This window comes from Acanthisitta chloris, unplaced genomic scaffold (genome assembly GCF_000695815.1).
Source record: "Acanthisitta chloris isolate BGI_N310 unplaced genomic scaffold, ASM69581v1 scaffold155, whole genome shotgun sequence".
Taxonomy (NCBI): domain Eukaryota; kingdom Metazoa; phylum Chordata; class Aves; order Passeriformes; family Acanthisittidae; genus Acanthisitta; species Acanthisitta chloris.
In genome coordinates, this window is record NW_008675134.1 from 63,281 (window position 1) to 83,647 (window position 20,367).

A 20,367-nucleotide genomic window follows, 5' to 3' on the forward strand; every position below is an offset into this window, starting at 1 on the left:
TAAAGCTTAGAAGAAGATTTTCAAGTCCCTTAAGGGAAGGTGGCTGAGGAGATGTCATTTGGAGTTGCAGAAATCATGTATATAGTGAGACAAGAGAATGGCTTCAAAATGTAGTGGGTTAGAAGAAACCTCAACACCAACCTCTAAAGTGACACAAACAGCAAAATGAGAGAATTAACAGTCATTATAAGAGAATAAAATAAGACAACTTATATAAAAAAAAGAAACATCTTTCTTACAAAAAATAAGATATATTACATCTATATTACATATAAATCTTATTCTCATATTCATATTTTTTCAAGCTTCAGTAGAACAATCAATAATTTTTGAAATACCCAGATTTAGTTTGAAATATTCAAAGGAGAGTGGATTTTAAAACTGAGAAAAAAAAGGTTCTCTACTTATCAGGGAGGAGCTAACCTGAATCAAACATGTTTCTGGAGGGGAAATAGCAATAAAAACCTGTCACAGTGGGAAATACCCACATACAATAAAGGCAAAGGCTGAAGCTACCATTGTTACTGACAACATAAAACAACAAAAAATATTTGTTCTAGGAATCTACGAAACATAATCTATTGGTGCTGTTATTTATGTCAATTCAAGAAACAGACTGAGAGAAATTGAAATGGATAGAGGAGTATGTGTGTATGAGCTGAAGTGAACGTTTCCTCACTTTGACTCAAATGTTTATAATTTTGAGAAGTAAATATTAAATTTCATTTTTTTTGTCAGCTATTTAGTAACACAGTATTGCACATATGGCAAAACTAGTGCCACTGGCCAAGAATACAGAGAAACTGCCTTTCAAAAAACATGGTGTGTGGGGGGAGAAAGGAGAATACATGCAAATAGAAGGCAATTTCTTTTACGTAGCTTTAGGGGTAAAATGTTTTAGACAGTTTACTCTGCTAAAACTGGGTTACAATATATCATCTTCAGTACTGTGTATAATCAGTGTTTGGGCTTTTTATTTTCTCAAATAGCTCCATTTGTTCATTCAGACAGAGCTTGTACCATTTCAGTGAATCTCCTGCTGTCAGGAATTACACACACTGAAGTAAACAGTAGATTTACCATACATGGATTGTGTGGAAGAAGCTTTACCATATGGAAAGTCTGGTAGATAAACATTACTATTTCTGATTCTACCAGTACATTATAATAATTCAGATGTCCTTTACTTTCAGCCTTAAATTCTCATACATACCTGGAAATGCTGAGCTTGTCCACTTTTATTCCTTGGTAAACCCTAAAGCTCACTGTTTCATTTCATAATACAATGAGCTCCTTTCTCAAAATTTGCTAATGAAAGTGATGGGATTTAACAAAACCAGGAAAGGAATAGTAGCTGGCAAAATCTTTTACTTTCTGCTACCTGTCACTCTGTTCTTGATGTCTTGGGAGGAACGTTATCCTGGGAGGAGTTATCTGTGTAAATATGGTTTATTAAAGAAAATTCACTGAGGAGAAAATTCATAAGTTTAAGAATAGGGACAGAAAGAACATTTTAAAGAAGAATGTTTTCCAGTACTGATAGCTGGTCATTGGCATGTGCTATAGATATGAATAGTAGATATGAATCAGTGCAAAAATTATCTCAGTCACAGAAAGCTAGTAAATAATTATAATAAGTAGTTTGGACTTTGTTTTGAAATGTAGCTGTCAAACAAAGGATTGCAACAATGAAGTAGCCAAATATAACAAATGCAGAAATTCAAAGCTGCCTAATAACAATGTATTTAAATACCATGTGACCTGCCATGAATTTTAAAAAAAAAAGGAAAAATTACACCATCTGGTTTAATCCAACTTGTTAAAAATGCTCTCACGGATTGAGGACACCAAGAAGTATGGTAGATTAATTTGATTTTATTTTAGTGTGAAAGTACATCAGCTATTCCCTTCACCTGAGGGAGCCAGAGATCCTTGTTCTGCAACAAGTTGCAGTGCATTGGGTTCTCCCATGAAATAAAATGATCATTGCTTTCAAGCTGCTCACAGTTATTTGAGCCTTTGTTTTTGGTAATATTTACTGTTTCAAAGGGTATAATTTTCATAATGCCACTACCTATTTATCATGGTTCTATCATTTTCTTTCTTGAGCATCAGGATTTTTAAGATGGAATGCCCATTTTAATGGCTGAATATTTAAAGGTACCCTTATCACATTTCTTTGCTGATTTATCTTGTGATTAGCCCCTACAATGAGTCTCAATAGCAAGAAAAATCCATTCTATATAGAGAATAGAGAGGAAATGGAGTCAAATGTCAAGCTGATTTATCACAGGCTACATTTAAAGAATCATTGTTTTGTAAAGAGTTTCTGTAAAATAGAAAACGTTTTGAGACTTACATTCAAAATTGTTTTCATTATTGGAGCACCTGGAAGTCCTTGAATGGAATCCCATTGTGTAAAGCACTGAGCAAACAAAGTACAAAGAGATGGTCTCTTCTCCAAAGAATTTAAAATCTAGGGGCAAGATAACAGGAAACAAATAGAGGCAGACAGGGGAGTCAGGGAAATCTTGAATCAATACCAGAAACTCTGAGTCAAAAGAGAAAATGGTGGATTCTATGCAGCTTATAACTGTGTGATTTTCATCAAAAGGACATTTTTAAGATGATCAGAGGAATATCTTCATAAAAGTTCATAGGAATGCTTGCTTAAATATTGAACAAATTGACAATTTTAATTGTAACTGGAAGAAGTGAGATCTGAGTCAATAGATGCAGGAAGAAAAATGGTAGATTAATATAGAAGAGATGAGAAGCTTACATTTGATTTAATGACAGAAGAGGTGCTTGCAGGAGCTGGTGGTGTCATGAGGTATGGAACTCCATCAGCTTTCCAGGTGGGTATGCATTGGGTGAGCTTGGCAAGGTCAGGGGGAAGTGTGTTACTGTGACACAGATAGGGAATTATTAGAGCTCAGATCAGAGTTTTAGCCTTGTGGATTGGTAAATCAGACTAGCTATTAGTGAGGTTTTATAGTAAAAATAAGCAGGAGCTGGAGTGTGAGGATTTAGAAAGAGGTCTGACTGAAAGATTATGCCAGATGTTAGGCCTGCATGGCAGCAAGGGCAAGGACTTACACAGTGAAATAATGACTGGTGAAGTGAAGGAATGTTGGTGTGGGCAGGCACTGGATGGAAGGCAAGAACCTCTGTTTAGCTTCTTTGACTGACTGCTGAACAGACAGACCAATATTTTATGTGGGCAGCAGTGGGATGCAAATAAGATGTGAACTTAAACTGCCCCAGGAAAACACTCTGTTGCAGTCTCACAGTCCCACAGGTAGTGGAGGATGTGGCATTTATCAGCTGTATCTGCAGGAGCCTCAAGAGCCTGAGTCTGCTGCAAGTGATGACCTCAGGGAGGAAGGCACAAGGCAGATGTACAGGAGAGATTGCCAACATTTGTGTTGTGCCTGGTTATGGACAGCAGTACAGAGCAGAGGAACCTGGTCATGACTCTATGTATTCATATAAGGCTTTTCCTTATAAAAAATATTTGCAGTGAAAAATGCAAATAGAGTAGTGTGTGTGTACTTCTAAGTTATCTACCTACCAATGCAACCCCCTTTTTTGGCATTAACACCCCCAGAGCAGGCCATCTCCTGGATGCTTTGAAGATTTCTTAAGGATGAAATATAAAAAAAAGAGGTCTGAGAGCTGGAGGCACAATGTTCAGGTTTCTGAGGTTCTCACATGTACCATTTATTTTGTATGTGTTATGGGAGAAATGCAAATGGCCACGCCCTTTTTGCAAATATATGTAAATGTACATGGAAGTCACACCTCTGTCACTTGAGTCTGTCTATTAAGCCCTAGCAACACTGTTGATAGTGGCTGGCCTTTGAAGAAGGGCAGGGTTTAAAGCTCTTGGGTGGAGATGTACTTAAGGTGTCTGATATAAAACTGTTGAAATACTGACAGACTTCTCCAAGATAACCATACAAGGTGTTCTGTCAGTGTTGGAGGCAGGTCCATGCTCTGCACCTTGCAGGTACAGGAGCAGGAAGTTGGACCCAATGATCCTTATGAATCCCTTTCATCATAAATCTTTGACTCTCTAATTCCATGTCATCACTAAGGGGGTCTGTTGGCAGGCTGAATTTGGCAACATTTAATGCAAAAGTTTGTGTTATTACTAGCTAGAAAGGACTACTGCAAGGAGAAGATTTGTGCTTACTTGCCAGACTACTGTATTCTTACTTGCTAGTTCATTTGTCCTGTTACATGCGCAAAATTTCAGCTATCAGCTACTTCATGTAGAACTATAGACTTGCATTTATAAAATAGCTCTTCTAAAAGATTAATAGTAGTGGTTTTTCCAGATTAAACAATTTTCAAGCTTATATGACAACAGAACAATCAACAAGAAATCCTCACTTACAAGAAACAGACACTTGCAAATTCTTCAAGATTTTCTTGACCAGACTGTGACAAACTAAGCACCAGTCCCAGGATAAGTATACTATACATTGCAGTGACTTAGCTAGGAATGAATTCTAGATAATATGGTGGCTTTGAAATTTGGATGCTTAAATATTCAGATTCAAAAGTACCAGGCAAGAAGATTTCCAGCTAAAGTTGTTGGAATGATAGATAACTGACATTGCTAAAAATCAAGTGTTAAATAAATACGTTCTTGAAATGTAAGGTTATAATTTGAGTTTTTGAACAGAATTATTCATGTTTCTTTAGGCCCACCAACACTTCTGGCTACTGTTATCAAAAGGATATAATATTAGACAGCTGTGTCAGTAGAACTCATATAAAAATCAGTTAAAGATATAAAATAAGGTATTGGTTAAGAATAAATATTTTAAGATATATCTATCCTATGTTCAGTGTAATCAAGATATTCATATTTAAGGCTGAGGTGTCATATTAATTCCATTATACTTTAGAATGTTTCCTTCTCATCTCACATAGTTACCTCATATGATAATTTGCTTTAAACATATAAACACAATAAATTATACAATAAATATAATTATCTAATAAAGTACGTCAGTTACAGCCAAACTGCTATGGCTATTAGTCATTTATGATGAAGACACAGAGAGACACCTCATGTAACTCTTTTGCACCTCATCTGTTAAGAAATGCAATTTTGAGCCCATTGTGTGAGCAAACATAACCTTAGGACTGCTCTAAGTTCTAAAGAGTTTTTAATTTGTCATTTGAACACCTAGAATGCTGCAAGAATTGCAATATTTTGATCTGTTACTTGTGTTACTTTTTTCTGGGATTCATTAAGAGCTAGTATGGTGCTTTCTGAGCAAATTGTCCATGTGTTGGGACTATCTGTATGTCCAAGGAATGATTTTGTGGGGCAATTATATTATATCTCAGTTTCTACTTCACAGCAAATCTGACACAGAAGGGCTATGGAAAACTGATTTGTGACTCCAAACATTTCCATAATAGTTACAGTAGAATATGTTGATGTAAATCCATTCAGTGCTCCCTCCATATGTTCATTACCCAGATAATGTGACAAACAACACCAAATTCAAAACCTACAAACCAGCAACTTAAATCCCATGAGAAGAATTCAAATACTTCCAGGAGCAATATTCAAATACTTCCAGGCCACCTCTCTATGGTTAGGAGTTCTGGCTTCATAATTCTTTTAGTGTTTGCAGGTGATCAAGCAAGGAAAAAGCAAACCAATATAGAGCATTGTCTCATGAGATTTATGGGAATGGCAGTTAGTTAACTCAAAATCAGTCTGCTGCACAGTGCTTCCATGTCAAATAAAGAGACTTCTGTGACGTAGATATCATTTCTTTGTTGCAGGATAACACATTTTTGATGAAAAGCTTTTGTGATAGAAGGTAGACTTGGGAATAGAGAAGATATATATCCTGCATATACTAAAGAAATCTACTGCAGGGTCTGAGCTTAGATAAAACGCTACACAAAGTAGTGATATATGTCTGGATTTTTTTCCCCCTCAAGAGGAAATCCAAAGAGAAAATCAGGGCACAAATATTAGTTACAGAGTCTTCTTCCCTAAAATGCATATTTTATCAATTGCATTGTGTAATGGTGACATTCTACCTAGGAAAAACAAATCTGAAATTAGATGGGTCTCACCAGGCTTTTTCAGGGTCTCCAGTGGTGGCTGTATGGGTTTGTGGTTGCAAATCTATGAAAAATAAATTTGGCCAATACTGCAGGCACATTTCAGCTAAAATCATATTACTAGGAATTTTTATGTGCATCACAGTAGTCCCACTGTCTTGGAATTTTACTTTGTGCTGTCATTTTTAAATGCTCCATTTGGAAACAAATTACTTGCTGGTCCTAGATTAGATATCAGCATCAAGCATCTCTCTTTAATTCTCAGTAGCACATTTTGATATGAAATGCAGAAGTTTGTTTCCCTCAGATGTCTATAACTAAATTTGGAGTATGACTTTAGCTTAGATATATATGACTGTAGCTTTGTATAATGTATCATTCAAGGAAGTTACTGTTTGTGCTCAAGAAAGGATTGACCCTTGTTCTCATGTTTGGAAAATAAATACTTAAGGTCAAGTGCTGCAGTTAAAATCCAAGTGGTTATTTAGTTAAACGTGTGACTAAATTATTTAAGGTTGAGGATGAGATGATTTATATTGCTATACATCTAATGATCCTCTTTCTAAGCACACAAGCATGTACATATTTATATTTAGAAAGTGTTTAAATCTGGTGTCAGTAAAGCTTAATGTGAGGGGTGTTTGGATGCCGTAAAAAGATGTTTGCCTTTATACCTTTAGGGGCATGTCTACAAATTCCATTTCTCAGCATTGCTGTATTTTCCAATTACGTGTTTGGGAGTTGCAGATACTTAGCATGAATTTTAAAGATTCAGTCTATATTAGGGAGATGAAGGCAGGTAATTCAGAGAAAACATTGTAGGAAAATAAGTATTAATTATGAGATATTCTCAAGTGAATCTTTTAGAGTTACATAAATTAAAATGAGATCAATTGGAACCCAGTATGGAAATATCATAGAATCATAGAATTTTAGAGGTTGGAATGGACCTTACAGATCATCTAGTCCCAACCCCCACTGCCATGGGCAGTGACACATCCCTACTAGACCAGGTTGCTCATAAATATGTCTGTAATGGCACATAGTGATTCAGTCTTAAAAATGATGATTATTGAAGTGTTGAGTCATTCCTAAACTAATGAACAAAATACAGAATATAAATATAATGAACGTATTTATGATTACTACTGCATCAATTAGTAATTTATTATTGACAAATTAAAAAACTGTTATTAATAATATTAATTGTATTATTGTTGTTCCTTGAATCGCTCACAATAGACAAGCACACTATTGTGTTATTCTGATCACGGAACAAGAAAAACTGTCTCTGCTGTAGGTATTTCTAGTCTTTGTACAACCTAATATTTTGCAAAAGGCAGGACACAAAAGATAGAAACATTAGGTATCAGATGCATTGAATCAAACAGCACATTCAGTATGATTTCACTGAATAACAGAATCATTTAGGCTGGAAAAGACCTCTAAGATCACTGAGTCCAACCTTTGACTGATCACCACCGTGTCAACTAGATCATAGCACTAAGTGTCATGTTCAGGCATTTCTTGAACTCCTCCAGGGGCACTGACTCCCCCACCTCCCTGGGCAGTCCATTCTGATGCTTAGCAACCCTTTCTGGGAAGAAATAATACCTGATGTCTGACCTGAACCTCCCCTGGCACAGCTTGATGTTATGGCCTCTGGCTCTGCCACTTGTTACCTGGGAGAAGAGGCCAACTCTCACCTTGCTGCAACCTCATTTCAGGTAGTTGTAGAGATCAGTAAGGTCTCACCTGAACCTCCTTTTCTCCAGGCTACCTCAGCTCCCTCTTCACCTATTCATATGACTTACTCTCTAGATTCTTCACCAGCTCCATTGCCCTTTTCTGGACTCGCTCCAGTGCCTCAATGTCTTTCTTGTAGTGAGGGGCCCAAAACCGAGCACAGTACTCGACGTGCAGCCTTACCAGTGCCAAGTACAAGTACAAGTTCTGCTGGCTGCATTTTCTGATACAAGCCAGGATGTCATTGGCCTTCTTGGCCACCTGGGCACACTGCTGGCTCATGTTTAGCCACTGTCGACCAGCACACCCATGTCCTTTTCCAGGGCCAATTTTCAGCCAGTTTTGATACATCGTGTTTTACCAAACATCCAGGGGAAATTGGTACAATTATATTAGACTGTATTTTAAAGACTGCACAAGTATCATAATACTGAAAGCTATTTGGAACTTCCTGGTAAAGTGGCTTTTTTTCACTGTTAAACTTGTTTGTGCTCCTGAGACCTGAGTGGAGACTGACTCACAATGGTATAAATTACAGTTATTCTGAGATGAACATTATTTCACTTCTTGCCATTATTTCAGTTCTTCCCTTTCTCTCTCTTGGTTTTTCTCCATTCTGTGTTCTCTTGTGCCCCATCATGATACTATAGACTGAATGCCTTTTTCTTTTACTTTGACTCTATTTTTCTTGCACAAATATTCTCCATACTGTTTGCAAAAATCCTACTACATGTGGCTGGCAAATAAAAAGATTTTATTGCCCTTTTGTTCAGCTATGAAATGCTGTACCATTAGAATTTAACTACCTTCTTCCTTGTGACTGTTGCTTTGCTTATCTATTCAGCACTCCTGTACAAGTCAATACAAACATTTTTTGCCTTTTACCACTGCATACAAACGAATGCAACTTGCATCACTCTGCCAGATGATGCTGTACATTTTCCCTTTTGAATTAACTCAGCTTTATGGACTCTTTCCTTACCCTGATTAACTGAACACAGGTTTTCATTTGCCTATGCAGTATTGGAATATGAAACATGTTTCCCTAAAAACTTTGAAAGTCTGAAGCAATTGTTTACACATACAGTATCTTCATCAAAAGTGCACATTTTTTTCAGTCCTGGTTAAGAACAAAATAAAAATCTCTTCTTGATTGTTTGAAAATACTTATATGTAAAACATGTAAGAAAACCCTTGTATCTGATTTCAGAGACCAGCGATTTAATTGTTCCCATAATAAATCTGAATTGTGACTTTTAGACTACTTATGTTCACCAGAATAACTGTTTAGAACACTTCAGAATTCTGATGAAATGTTTACCTCTGATTGCCATGCAAAACACTTCTGCCCTTTCCTCTGGGTAGGGCAAAACAACTGTCAGTTTACCATAGATTGCCTTCACCAATCAAGAACGTTTGGACTGTTTTAATCATTCTGTTCACAACTCTCTTTCTCTTGAAAGCTATTCATACAAATTTCTCAACACTGTTATTTTCTACTGACAGATGCCCATTCAATATACGCTCGTCTCTCTGCTCCTGCCTTTCTCCTTCTCTTTCTCTGCTCTCTGCCCTTGTTCCTAAACCAAATGCCTTGCTCCCAATCCCAGGTATCAGGAAACAGAGAAATTACAAATATGTGTACATAGTTTCACATATGTGGTCACATCTGCATGCAGTTTAGCAATGTGTCATTGGGACACTTCGGCAGTACAATTAATGGAACTGCAGGTCCCAGGCTTTGCAATCTTCAGCTTGCCTTAGGAGGAAAGCTCCATACAGCTGTAGCCAACTGCTTTTCTAATGCTGGTTTCTAAAATATTTGACCAAATGAGAACCATAGTATGCAACACTGAGCATGCTGAGAGTTTTGACTAAGACCATAGTTACTCATCTGACTGGATAACTTAGCTTGAATTTATCCTGGCTTTAAATAGGCAACTGCATGTTTGATTGTGTTTTTACAATGTGTTACTCATCTATTTTTTAAAGGAAAGCTATAATATTAATAATTAATAGTAATTGTGTGCACAACAACATTTGGGATGTTTTAGGATATATTTACAGAGGCATCATTCTTTCTGTTTTTCAGAAAGGAAAACAATAGGTGAGAGAATGTGACTTGCCAAAAGGTCATGCAGCAAATTATTGACCAAATTGACTTCCAGTATGAAATCTTTGCTTTGGTGAAATCAAAGGCAAAACTCACAGAGGCAATAATGGGCTTTCATCCTAGGTTCCTGTCCTGACTAGATGCTGCTGAGGGAGACTGAAGATAAAATGTGTTACTAGAATGCAGTTGGAGTATTTCAGGACTTCACACTTTTATGTGCAGCTGAACATTTTCAGACTATGATATGCTACTGTGCCCTATGATTGCATTGGGTCTCATGTGGTGGTGCTCATGTTTGAAAATACAGCAGGGTTAGAAATATGTCCCTTTTCTTCTCCTTTGCAGAGCTGAGGGATGAAATGTATATGTAAAAAAATGTTCATTGGCATAGTCAGACTTGTGTGACACTAGAAAGATTATTTTTCTACAATTAAAGTGAGATAAAAAAAGTGCTTAAGTAACAGTTACTGGGACTAGATTTGTCTGTGGATACTGCTTTCTTCTTACCATGTTAGACAGAAAGTTAGTGGCAATGATAGAATTATGCAAGGAAATGAATCATGAAAGGTGAGAAAAAGATTCTGAAACATTTTGTGCTAAATTTAAGGATTCAGAAAGATACTCAAATTCCACGCAGAATACTGGGACCAAATGCTTTGATCTATTCAACCTAACTATTTTCTTTAACATTGACAAGTATTGTTACAGTTCTTGTGCTTCATTCTTCGATTTATTTCTATTCTACCTTACATGTCAGTAAATTTATGTCTGACGTCAGTCTGGCTCTTACTGTCCTCTTTTTATTAAATGTTTACCTCACACTGCTATCAAACATCTCTGTCACTGAATTCTAATATACTTATTAAAGATAATGTCTGCAATTCCAAAACAGGTGCAATCACCATCTTTTCAATTTCACCTAATTTAAACATTCTTGAAACTTTAGATAACATATGTATGGTTTTTCCCTTTGGAACTTTGTTTTTTCAGTGTACTAATCTTATGCAGAAAGGTTCAAATATGTGAATAAAAGATTCATAGAAACCTTTTAGAATACTGCAAAATGATGGTACAGCTAAGTGGAATAGAGCAGGCTAAGTGATGACCAGGTTTTTCAAATGATGAGTGTAATAAGTGGGGGAGTAAAAGGTTACCTGGATGGCATTTGTTACATTCCATCCTGCTTCCCAGCTGGTGATCAGTTTGACCGGGGCATGTGGCAAGGGAACTGGAGACTTGCATTCTGGATCCTGGCGACAAACATCAAGCTCGAAGTCCAGAGGTCCATCTGGTTCCTCTCTGTTCTCGCTGTGAGCTCTGTTCAATTCATCTCTTCTAGCAAAATTCACATGCTCTTCATCAGTGTCTAGGCAGCTGTCCCACCTCACCATTCCCAAAAAGAGAGATGGTGTTTCCTGAAAGCAGTTGAAAAGAGATGAAAAAGCCTGCTTCAAGTGAGCCATCCTCAACACTAAAAATAAAAATAAAATATTTCATTACAAGTCTTTATTTTTTTCAGCAGTTGTATGTTGTTACTCCTTTTGTTAGGTTAATCTTCATAGTGTAGCTATGATTAATGAAGTTTGTTGTCCTTAGTCCATTTATTTGTGCTGGTTTCAAATGGCAGCTAAAGAAATATCTCCCAGGTGTTCAATATACTGCCCAGAGTAGCATGCAGTGAGATTTAGTAGTCTGCAAGCTGCAATTTACAATTCAAATGGTTTTTGCTTTTGCCCATGGTATCTATGTAGATCAGTCATTCATGAAGCATCTACAGGTGGCTGCGAGAATCTTTTCCTGGAAATTATGCATGTTTCTAATACAAATAGATATTTCTGCCAAAAGGAAAAAAATGCTTCATTAAAAACTAAAGTTGATGGACTGACTGCTAAACAAATGCATGTAAACAAGTACACTTTTCCAGATGTGAGAATTTTCTGCTGTGTTTTAGTGTCTACAGAGGTCAGTAGAACTTAAAAAATATTCTTAAAAGAGCTCAAATTATCAAGAAAAAGAAAAGTAGCTTGTTTGTAACTATATTTAATTCACAGTCACTAGCACCACTTAGGGGAAAGACACAGAGGTATGATTATATGTTTACTGTATAGATGTGAATGATAAATCATGATTATTCACACTGTAAAATCCTAAAAATTGTATTTACCAAAGTATCCTCTTCCTTCCTGACTGGTCCATGGGATTTGAGAAGGAAAGGTAAAGAGAGAGTTGGGTTGCACAGCTGTAGTATTATTTATGTTCATTTTCTTTTGGTATGTCTTGTTCCTGCCCTGCATTCCTCTTCTCTCTTTGTTTCTACAGAGTACTGGTTTTTAACAGCTGTCCTTCTACACTCACAACTGTATAACTGGTACAGCACTGCTGATTACACTGAAAAAGGTGTTCATTTATAAAAGGTCTGAACTGAGGCATGTGAGGGAAATTACAGTCCTTGCTTGCACCAACATGTTCTTCCTGTTGGAAGAAATTTCAGGAATCCTTCAAACAAATGTAGAAGTTTATATTTCTGAAAAAGAAATCAGTGACTTTTTTGACACACACACACACACACACACACACATATATATATATATATATATATATATGAACTGCAGTCTCAGTACTGACTCTCAGGTCTCACCCATTCCCAAAATGAAATACTGTTCATGCAGGCCTTGTCTGTTTTTTCTTATGTGCTCAGGACTAAATAAACATGGAGAAAATCTTCATTTGTTGTTCTGTCTTTTACAATCAGGCACTGAAATTTCTCTTGTTCTCATCACAAAGCTAATATTCTGAAGGTCTACACAATTTATCCATCTGGTCTAAAAAACAAAAATATTTCAGAGACATTACTAGTATGGAATTATGCTCTTGCGCCTACCTTGTTCAAGCCTCATCACTAACACTTGTGTATGCCATATCCACAGGTTTATCACTAGATGTTCTGAGTATTTCTCTTACACATTGTGAAATCTGCTGATGTTGACCTGAACTGAACAAGTGTCTATTGCTTGTCAAAATACCCATTTATTGGTGTTTCTGAAGACCAAAGTGAATGCCACTAGCTATCTCACAAACATCATGATCTTCTGGAGTGACCTGGAAGGTGCTTGAAAATATGACTGGTTTTTACAGTTAATTTTGACCTTAGTTTAGTTCTCCTTTCATGGGAGCCATTCCAAGGAGAAGCTTCAGGAAGTTTCCTGAGGAGAATGCTCTATGATATGAGTATATACTGCTCAAGTTAAGTAAACCTGGTAACCGTATTTATGAAGTTGAAAAATAATATTGGAAATTACATAATTAATTTTCCTAATCTATACAGAAAGGTCTGAGATATACAAATGTAACCATGGAAAGTGGCAAACATTAGTATGTATTTGCAATCTGTTCTGAATAGTTACTTTTGTAGATGTTTACATTCCTGAACAGAACCATTTTGATGTCATTAACTTGATCTAATATGAAAGGTGTAATGTCATGGGACACACAACTAGCATTTTAAAAGCCATTTTTATTAATTCAATACTGATAAGAACCATTTTAACAACCTGAGGGATTGAATTACATCAAATGGAAGTGTTGTTTATTTACAAATGATGTAGTACATGAGAAATTGCATTGTTTGTCTGGTGTTTGCATAATCTTTTTTTTTCTGTTTAAAATAATTTATTGAGACAGCAATCAGTGCTGCTTGCTGGGGGTTTGTCTCTTTGTTTGTTTTCCTTTGTTTTATTTTTATTCTTTATTTCATTTAAGCCTGTTTGATTTTCCTTGTAAATTAGTTAGGATTTCATGCATCTATCTTAATCAAGGGAAGTCTAAGCAAATTTAGGAACAGAGAGATAGCTCTAGATATAGAAAAATTTGACTGTACAGGGTTAAAGAGGAATTGTCCAGTTTTATCCAATGTCCTCTGACAGCACTGGAAAGAATCTCATTTTCAGTTCTCTTATCTGCCAGACACATCACATCTGGAAGTCAGAAAAATTAAATAATAATAAAAATCATTCTATCACAGTTGTACAGAAGAACACCCTTTTTGGTATAAGTCTAGCTTTTGGTATTGCCTGAATGACTTTAAACTAAAATAGAGATTACAGCACAAAGTGAAAGAAGTGCCTGAAACCAAACAGTGTTCTGTTTGACGAGCTTATCCAGAAAATGTATCACAGATTATCCATCCACCTTTTGCCTTGTGTGGGTTAATAGAGACTGATAAGAGAATTTTATTTTTTTGTAGTGAAATAAGGATTTAACTTTTGGTACTATGGATCCCTAACATAAATATTTAGAAGATTTTTTCACACTTGTAAGTGGTGCTTCTTATGAGTGCTCAGGTTTCTTGGCAAAATTAATCTTCTCCAGGTGTTTCTGCCAATTCTACAAATTTGCAAAGCAAACAGAGAAAGCATAGCATATGATGAAATACAGCATTAGTAGTTCATTATATATGTTTGGAAAGGTTCTTCATGTTCACTTACATTTATTTATATGCCCGAGTAAGGTTTTTTTTTCTGTATTGTTGCATGCTCTATGCATATTACTCTGACAACTCTTTATACAGTTATTCAAAATTATATTTAAGCATGCAAATATATATGATTGTAAATGCATGTGTTACTTCAGAAGTACATGAAAGAAAAGGCCCCTCCCCTAAGAAGATAAACTCTAATCCAGACAGAAAAGAATTATTGTGATGTCAATTTAAAACAAAAAGGAAAGAATGCAGTTGCTAGGACTGAACAGATGAGTACTGGAAAGTTTCTTGAAAGAACTTGATCATGAGCCAGAATTTGTAGAGGACAGTTCTTTTAGAGAAAGAGAAGGCACTATTCAAAACACAAGAGACATGGAAGGAATTAAGACAAGACTGGAAAGAGAAAGAAAACTGTAGAAACAAAGATTACAAGAAACATACATTTGCATGGTGTAAGAGAAGATAAGAACAGGCATAGAGACAGAAAGGAAACTGTAAAGATCAAGCATTCAAGGACAGGATGTAATAACTTTGTTACTTGTTTACATCGAATATTACCTAAGACATGCCACAAAAATATCCATATGTAATCAGAACTGTAAATCATTTTCTGAGTTTCTCAGAGTTCCTATATGCTAAGATTCTTTCTATTTCTTGCATAGAAGGAAAGAGAATAATTTCTGGCAATTTTCAGTTAAGGATATTCTGATGGAAAATGAAATGCAATTTGTGAGGATCAGAGAGAATGCCAAGGAAAAAGAAAGATACTTCATCTGGAATGGCTATTTAAACTTACCCCAGAGATGACCCTCAAGGAATATTTGTGCTCCAAATCAAGCTCACAAGAGATGCAAATGCCAGAAGTAGGTACTGATCTTCATTTAGGCCATTTGTATACATGCATTATGATGTAGACCTTAAAAGTATAGAGTTTTATATCTTCCCATTGCCTATTTCACTGAAGAGAAATCATCATTACCTAGGAATAGATTAGCACTATGGAGCTAAGATGGCTGATGATCACAGGAAGAGAAAAGGTAGTCTTGTAGCTAATGGAGAGATGTATTTTCTCTCTGTCTGCAACACCTAAGCTACAGCTTGGTGAGTCACACTATGGTTTTAATATAAGTTAACATTGATGAGACTCCTCTGGGCAGCAGCGAATTTTTTTGAGCTACCCATTTAGGCCTCTTTCATATACCCAGAGGAATAAATCAGATGCTTCTAGAGCATGGTTTGTCTGAGCCTAGGGCTGGCACCTGAAGTAAGTTTGATGCCATAGGTCAGTGGCATAAAATTGGCCATTTTCACCCTCTATGTGCCCAGAATCACTAGCTTAGAGTTCTATACCTATCTGTACTGTAGTCATGTGAAGGCAGGTGAGGTGAACCCCATACTATGTATTTCCTGAATGCTTATTTAAATTAGTGAATAACTGTGGCTGCAATGTGACCCATCTTACTGCTCTCACCAGATACTGATTAAATTTGGCATTCAAAGTCATCAACATTTTTGGCAGTTTTTACTGATAATCTGTGCTTTTGTTCTGACATGTAAATATAGGTAAATGAAAATAATAAACAGTACTGTTAAATGTTATATTAGAAAAATATTCATTCCATTTTTAAAGCAATAAGGGCCATATTTTAAACATAATTTATTTGTAAGCAATTTGCTATCATTGATTCAGAAAGTTAAATGCTCACATTTCTAAAATTGCCACCTTATCACATTATGGATAGTAGGAATTTGATGATTCTGTAAGAATGTGGATTAAAAAGTGATTCTGAATAACTGTCTGCCATGTGGAGACTATCCCTTGAGCATGGGCTAAGAGGGCGGTGCAAACATGTGATTATGTGCTAAATTACGCTTGTAATGATGCATAAAGAAGGTAAATTGAGATTATAATAGCAAATAATAAATAGCATTTACAGCTGTTCAGCCTTGCCTTTTCAGACTTATTTTTAAACAGATACACTGCTCTGTAGAGGTGCACCCATTTCATAGAACTGGAAAGGATCTCAAGTTGTGGGGAATATGCCAAGTGCCTGTCAAACAGCAGATGTAGAAACTGTACCTATACAGTGATTCAGTGGCATAATTCTTTTATTGGGCTGATAAAATAGCACGAATTTAAACTTAAACTGTAGTCACAATGGTAGAAGGTATGTTAACACAGTTTTGTTCCTGTTCTGATGAATTTAAACAACAGTTTTGCAAAAAAATATGCATTTATAGTCCAATTTTTAGATGGCATGGTAAAAGAGCTATCAGTCCAAATATATTGTCCTTTAATCCAGCAACACATACACTAATAGCACACACTAAGACTAATAAACAGTCTGACATGTCTGAAAAAAATCAGCAATGTAGGTAAGTGGACAGTGGGTAGATACTAGCATCCTCCTCCACTTTCTTGTGAAATGAACTGTGAAGACATAAAGATCAAGAGTTTACTGACTGAAATGTAACATCCAGATGAAGCAATCTGCCACTTAAGGGTGAAGGATAGGAAAGCAACAAAGCATATCTACAAACAAGAGGTGAAGTTGATGGCTACAACTCAAGCTGAGACAGTTGTTGAGAAAAAATTTGTCATGATAATGAAGACCAGCAGACAAAAACAATTCGTCATGTAGAACATAAAATTATTATTTCCACTTCCTTAGAAATAACTGAGATGTACAACATGAAAACCATGCTAGATATTTTTGTACATATGTTCCACGGCATGATAGATTTTTCACTTTGCCTTCAGGAAAGAAAATGTGTATCCACCAGAGCTGCAATATTCTGTGTTTATTTGTAGTCTCCCAGGTCCAACTGCATTGCTTCATCACCAAGTTCTGCTCCCTCAGTGCTCATCTACAGCCTCTCTATTCAAGTATTCATTCTTTACAGGAAGTTTCTTCACTTATTGTACGTCTTTATCGTAGGTATTTTCTTCAAGGAATCCTCTACAGGAAGAAACAAGTGTAATTTATATATATGGCATTATTGTCATCTGTCTGCATTTCACTTAGTGTTACGCACAGAAACCATTACTTTTAGGAGTAGTTGCAATTACAGAGAAGATAACGTTCTGATGCTTGAAGTAATTGGGAAACAAAGTATTTTACTCTCATTCTTGGTGAGATACATTTTAGACTTTGAAGGATGATTTGGGATTTTCCTCACAATCTCTTACATTTTATTTTAAGATACAAAGTTCAAGTGTGTAGATAAACAGTGAAACAGTAGTCCCACAACACGGAAATCTATAATTGTAAGTATATATGAAGAAAGAAAAAACTGCAAAACATATTGTTGCCCTTTGCTTTCACAGGTAAACAGATGCTCTGAGGAGCTAAACTTAGTTGTATTTTCTAGCTCAGATTTAATATCAGCACTTCTCCAGAGTAGAATAAGCAGTATGCAGTCATTAAATCAAAATAATTGAAAATTTTACAGGTGGTTAAATCAGAATAATCAGAGAAAACAAAAGAATCAGAAAACAGCTGAATAGACCTCTGCTGTTCCTGACTATAAAAATGCTGTGTAGCTTAGAAATGCATCAAGCTTCATAGGTGGTTTATCTCTTCTGGTTTTCCCTTTTTCCTAACCACCATTCCTTTGGGAAGTGACAGTGTCCAATGCCATGGAGCATTTCTGATTAAACATAAATACCAAATGCACATACACCTTTCAGAGCCCTGAGGCCAGGCCTTCAGAGCTGTACCACTAGTTGCTCTAGCTGATGCTAGGGATTGTCTTGTGACGCATGCCCAAATTTATCCAGCCGACCCATGCTGTTTTAAGTAGCCTTCCAGCTCCCTCTTATACCTCTTCTGCACAAACTAATGCATCTATTAGGTACTACTTGCTGCACCGTAGGTATGGTAGTTACATAGATTTTTGGTTTTGCTAGCACAAGCTCAGTGGGTGACACTCCATAATCAGGAGTTGGTTGCAGACAAAAGGTCTAAGCACCTTTAGCGCAGGAAAGGCTAGCAGATACTTTTACAGACTGAGTTTGCTGGAAGCAAAAGCCTCTAGTACTCACTCTTTTCCAGTGACAATAGGCACCTAAAATTCTTAGACAAATTCCAGGAAGTCCTCAATCATCCCAGGCAATAATAAAGCCCAGAAATAGATGTACAAAGTGTTGTGGCTGGTAGCTGCACCCTGGGCAAAAGGAGGTGAAGTTTAGCTAAATGAATATTACTTCTCTAGCCCTACGATGTCTATTTTTTGAGTGAGTCCTCTGCTTTATACTTTACTGGCGTATATAGTATAAAACATTCAGATAAGTAAATAACTTCACCTGTCAGGAGATTTATTTAAGCTAATTATCACAAGGGAGTTTTGCATTTTCTGCATGAGAGGAATGCCTGAATGTTCTGCTTTTCTTAACACTGTTATGAAAGTTGTAAAGCAGACAATGTTGAGAAACTTCTCTCCCACATTAAGCAACTAAGATAGTTTCTCTTAAGCAGACCATTATTGTTTTCAGAACTATTTCAGAAGATTGATTCATGCATAAAAATGCATTTAGTCAAGGATTTCAGGTTTCAGCAACTCTTCTTAGAAAAGCTTTATAATTTTCTTCTTGAAGAAAGATCTTTAATTACATTGGAGCAATAGAGTGGGATTTATGCATATATTCTAATGATGTACTAGTAAAACTGAAAAGCTCTTCGTTAAAACCACGTGGAGAAAAATCAGACACACGCCAGCACTTCGTTACTGAGAACTTAAGAGGAATTTTGTGGTGGCTTATTATCAGTATTACATAAATAAAAGGGCACTCTACATGTTGCATATGTCCACACAGTCTTTTAGATTAAAAAACAGGCTGATTTTGAGAAAACCGGACCATGCAAATTCACTCGATGAATTAAACCACTAAGTTCTACATAGTGATATTAGCACCTTACTGCCTGTTTAATAGAGAAAGCATAAGAATAAACATGCTATTCCTAAGGAAAATTTCTATGTATACCTCCATGCATAGACATATATGGAGAATACAAGATGAAAGATCAAAGTTCACCCAACCACAACCCAATTAGATCTAAATGGTCATCAAATAGCATGATTAGATCATATAATTGCTCATAAGAATTACATGCTTATAGCGTGATCAGAATATATGGCATGCTTTCTTTTTAAACATGAGACTTTATGCTGAAGGGTTTTTGTCATGTTGTAAACAAGAACAGCTGGTGCACAGGCTGTGTTACAACACACTGTATTAGCAATACAATAGATTTATTGTTACTTCTAAGCGATGTATAAAGAAGTCATTCATATTTTAAAAACAGAGTTACTGAGCACTCCTTGTCAAACTGCAGACCCTCATGAACAATTCCCTTTGACTCACAAGCACATGACTTTTTGCTTCTTAGGGGGCAGTCCATATGATGATAAAATAATTAAGACTCATGAGGGGATTGAGTATGTACAACATCCAGTTGCTGATTCCAAATTCATAGAAGGGAGATGAACAAACTTTGAATCTGAGCAGGGTAGAGAGGGGATAGCAGTAGAACTTAGAAATGAGAATGGAAATAACAGTGTGTCCCTATAGTGTGTCTCTTCCGAAATTCACATATGGCCAACTGCTGCAGCTCTTTCTTGGTTATCAAGATCCTTTATATGATACATCTAACCATAAAAAAAGGATATTGCTGTATATTGTAAGTGAACCTGCTCATTAAATGTAAAGAGAATTGATACAGTGGTTAGATTACAGGGAAGATTTCTTGTGGCTGTGTGTAAAATACCTTGCTCATTATTTTTTAAGTAAAAAAAGCAACCTAAATTATGCATAGCACACATATCACTGCATGATTAAACAACATAAATAATTTCCTATTATTTGCAATGTCTCATTTCTTCCTCTCTCAGTAAGTATTTTCAATGAGAAATATTACTGAAAGTT

At 36.1% G+C, this 20,367-nt stretch overlaps 1 protein-coding gene across 1 annotated transcript in view; it reads right to left on the minus strand.

Annotated features, from left to right (window-relative positions):
- LOC103803042 (vesicular inhibitory amino acid transporter-like) overlaps window positions 1-11,424 on the minus strand; it is a 24,884-nt gene extending 13,460 nt beyond the window's left edge. The window contains exon 1 of the mRNA XM_009075576.1: window positions 11,116-11,424. Coding sequence (XP_009073824.1) covers window positions 11,116-11,424 — 309 coding nt within the window. The remainder of the gene's footprint in view (window positions 1-11,115) is intronic.
- Window positions 11,425-20,367: the final 8,943 nt, after the last annotated feature.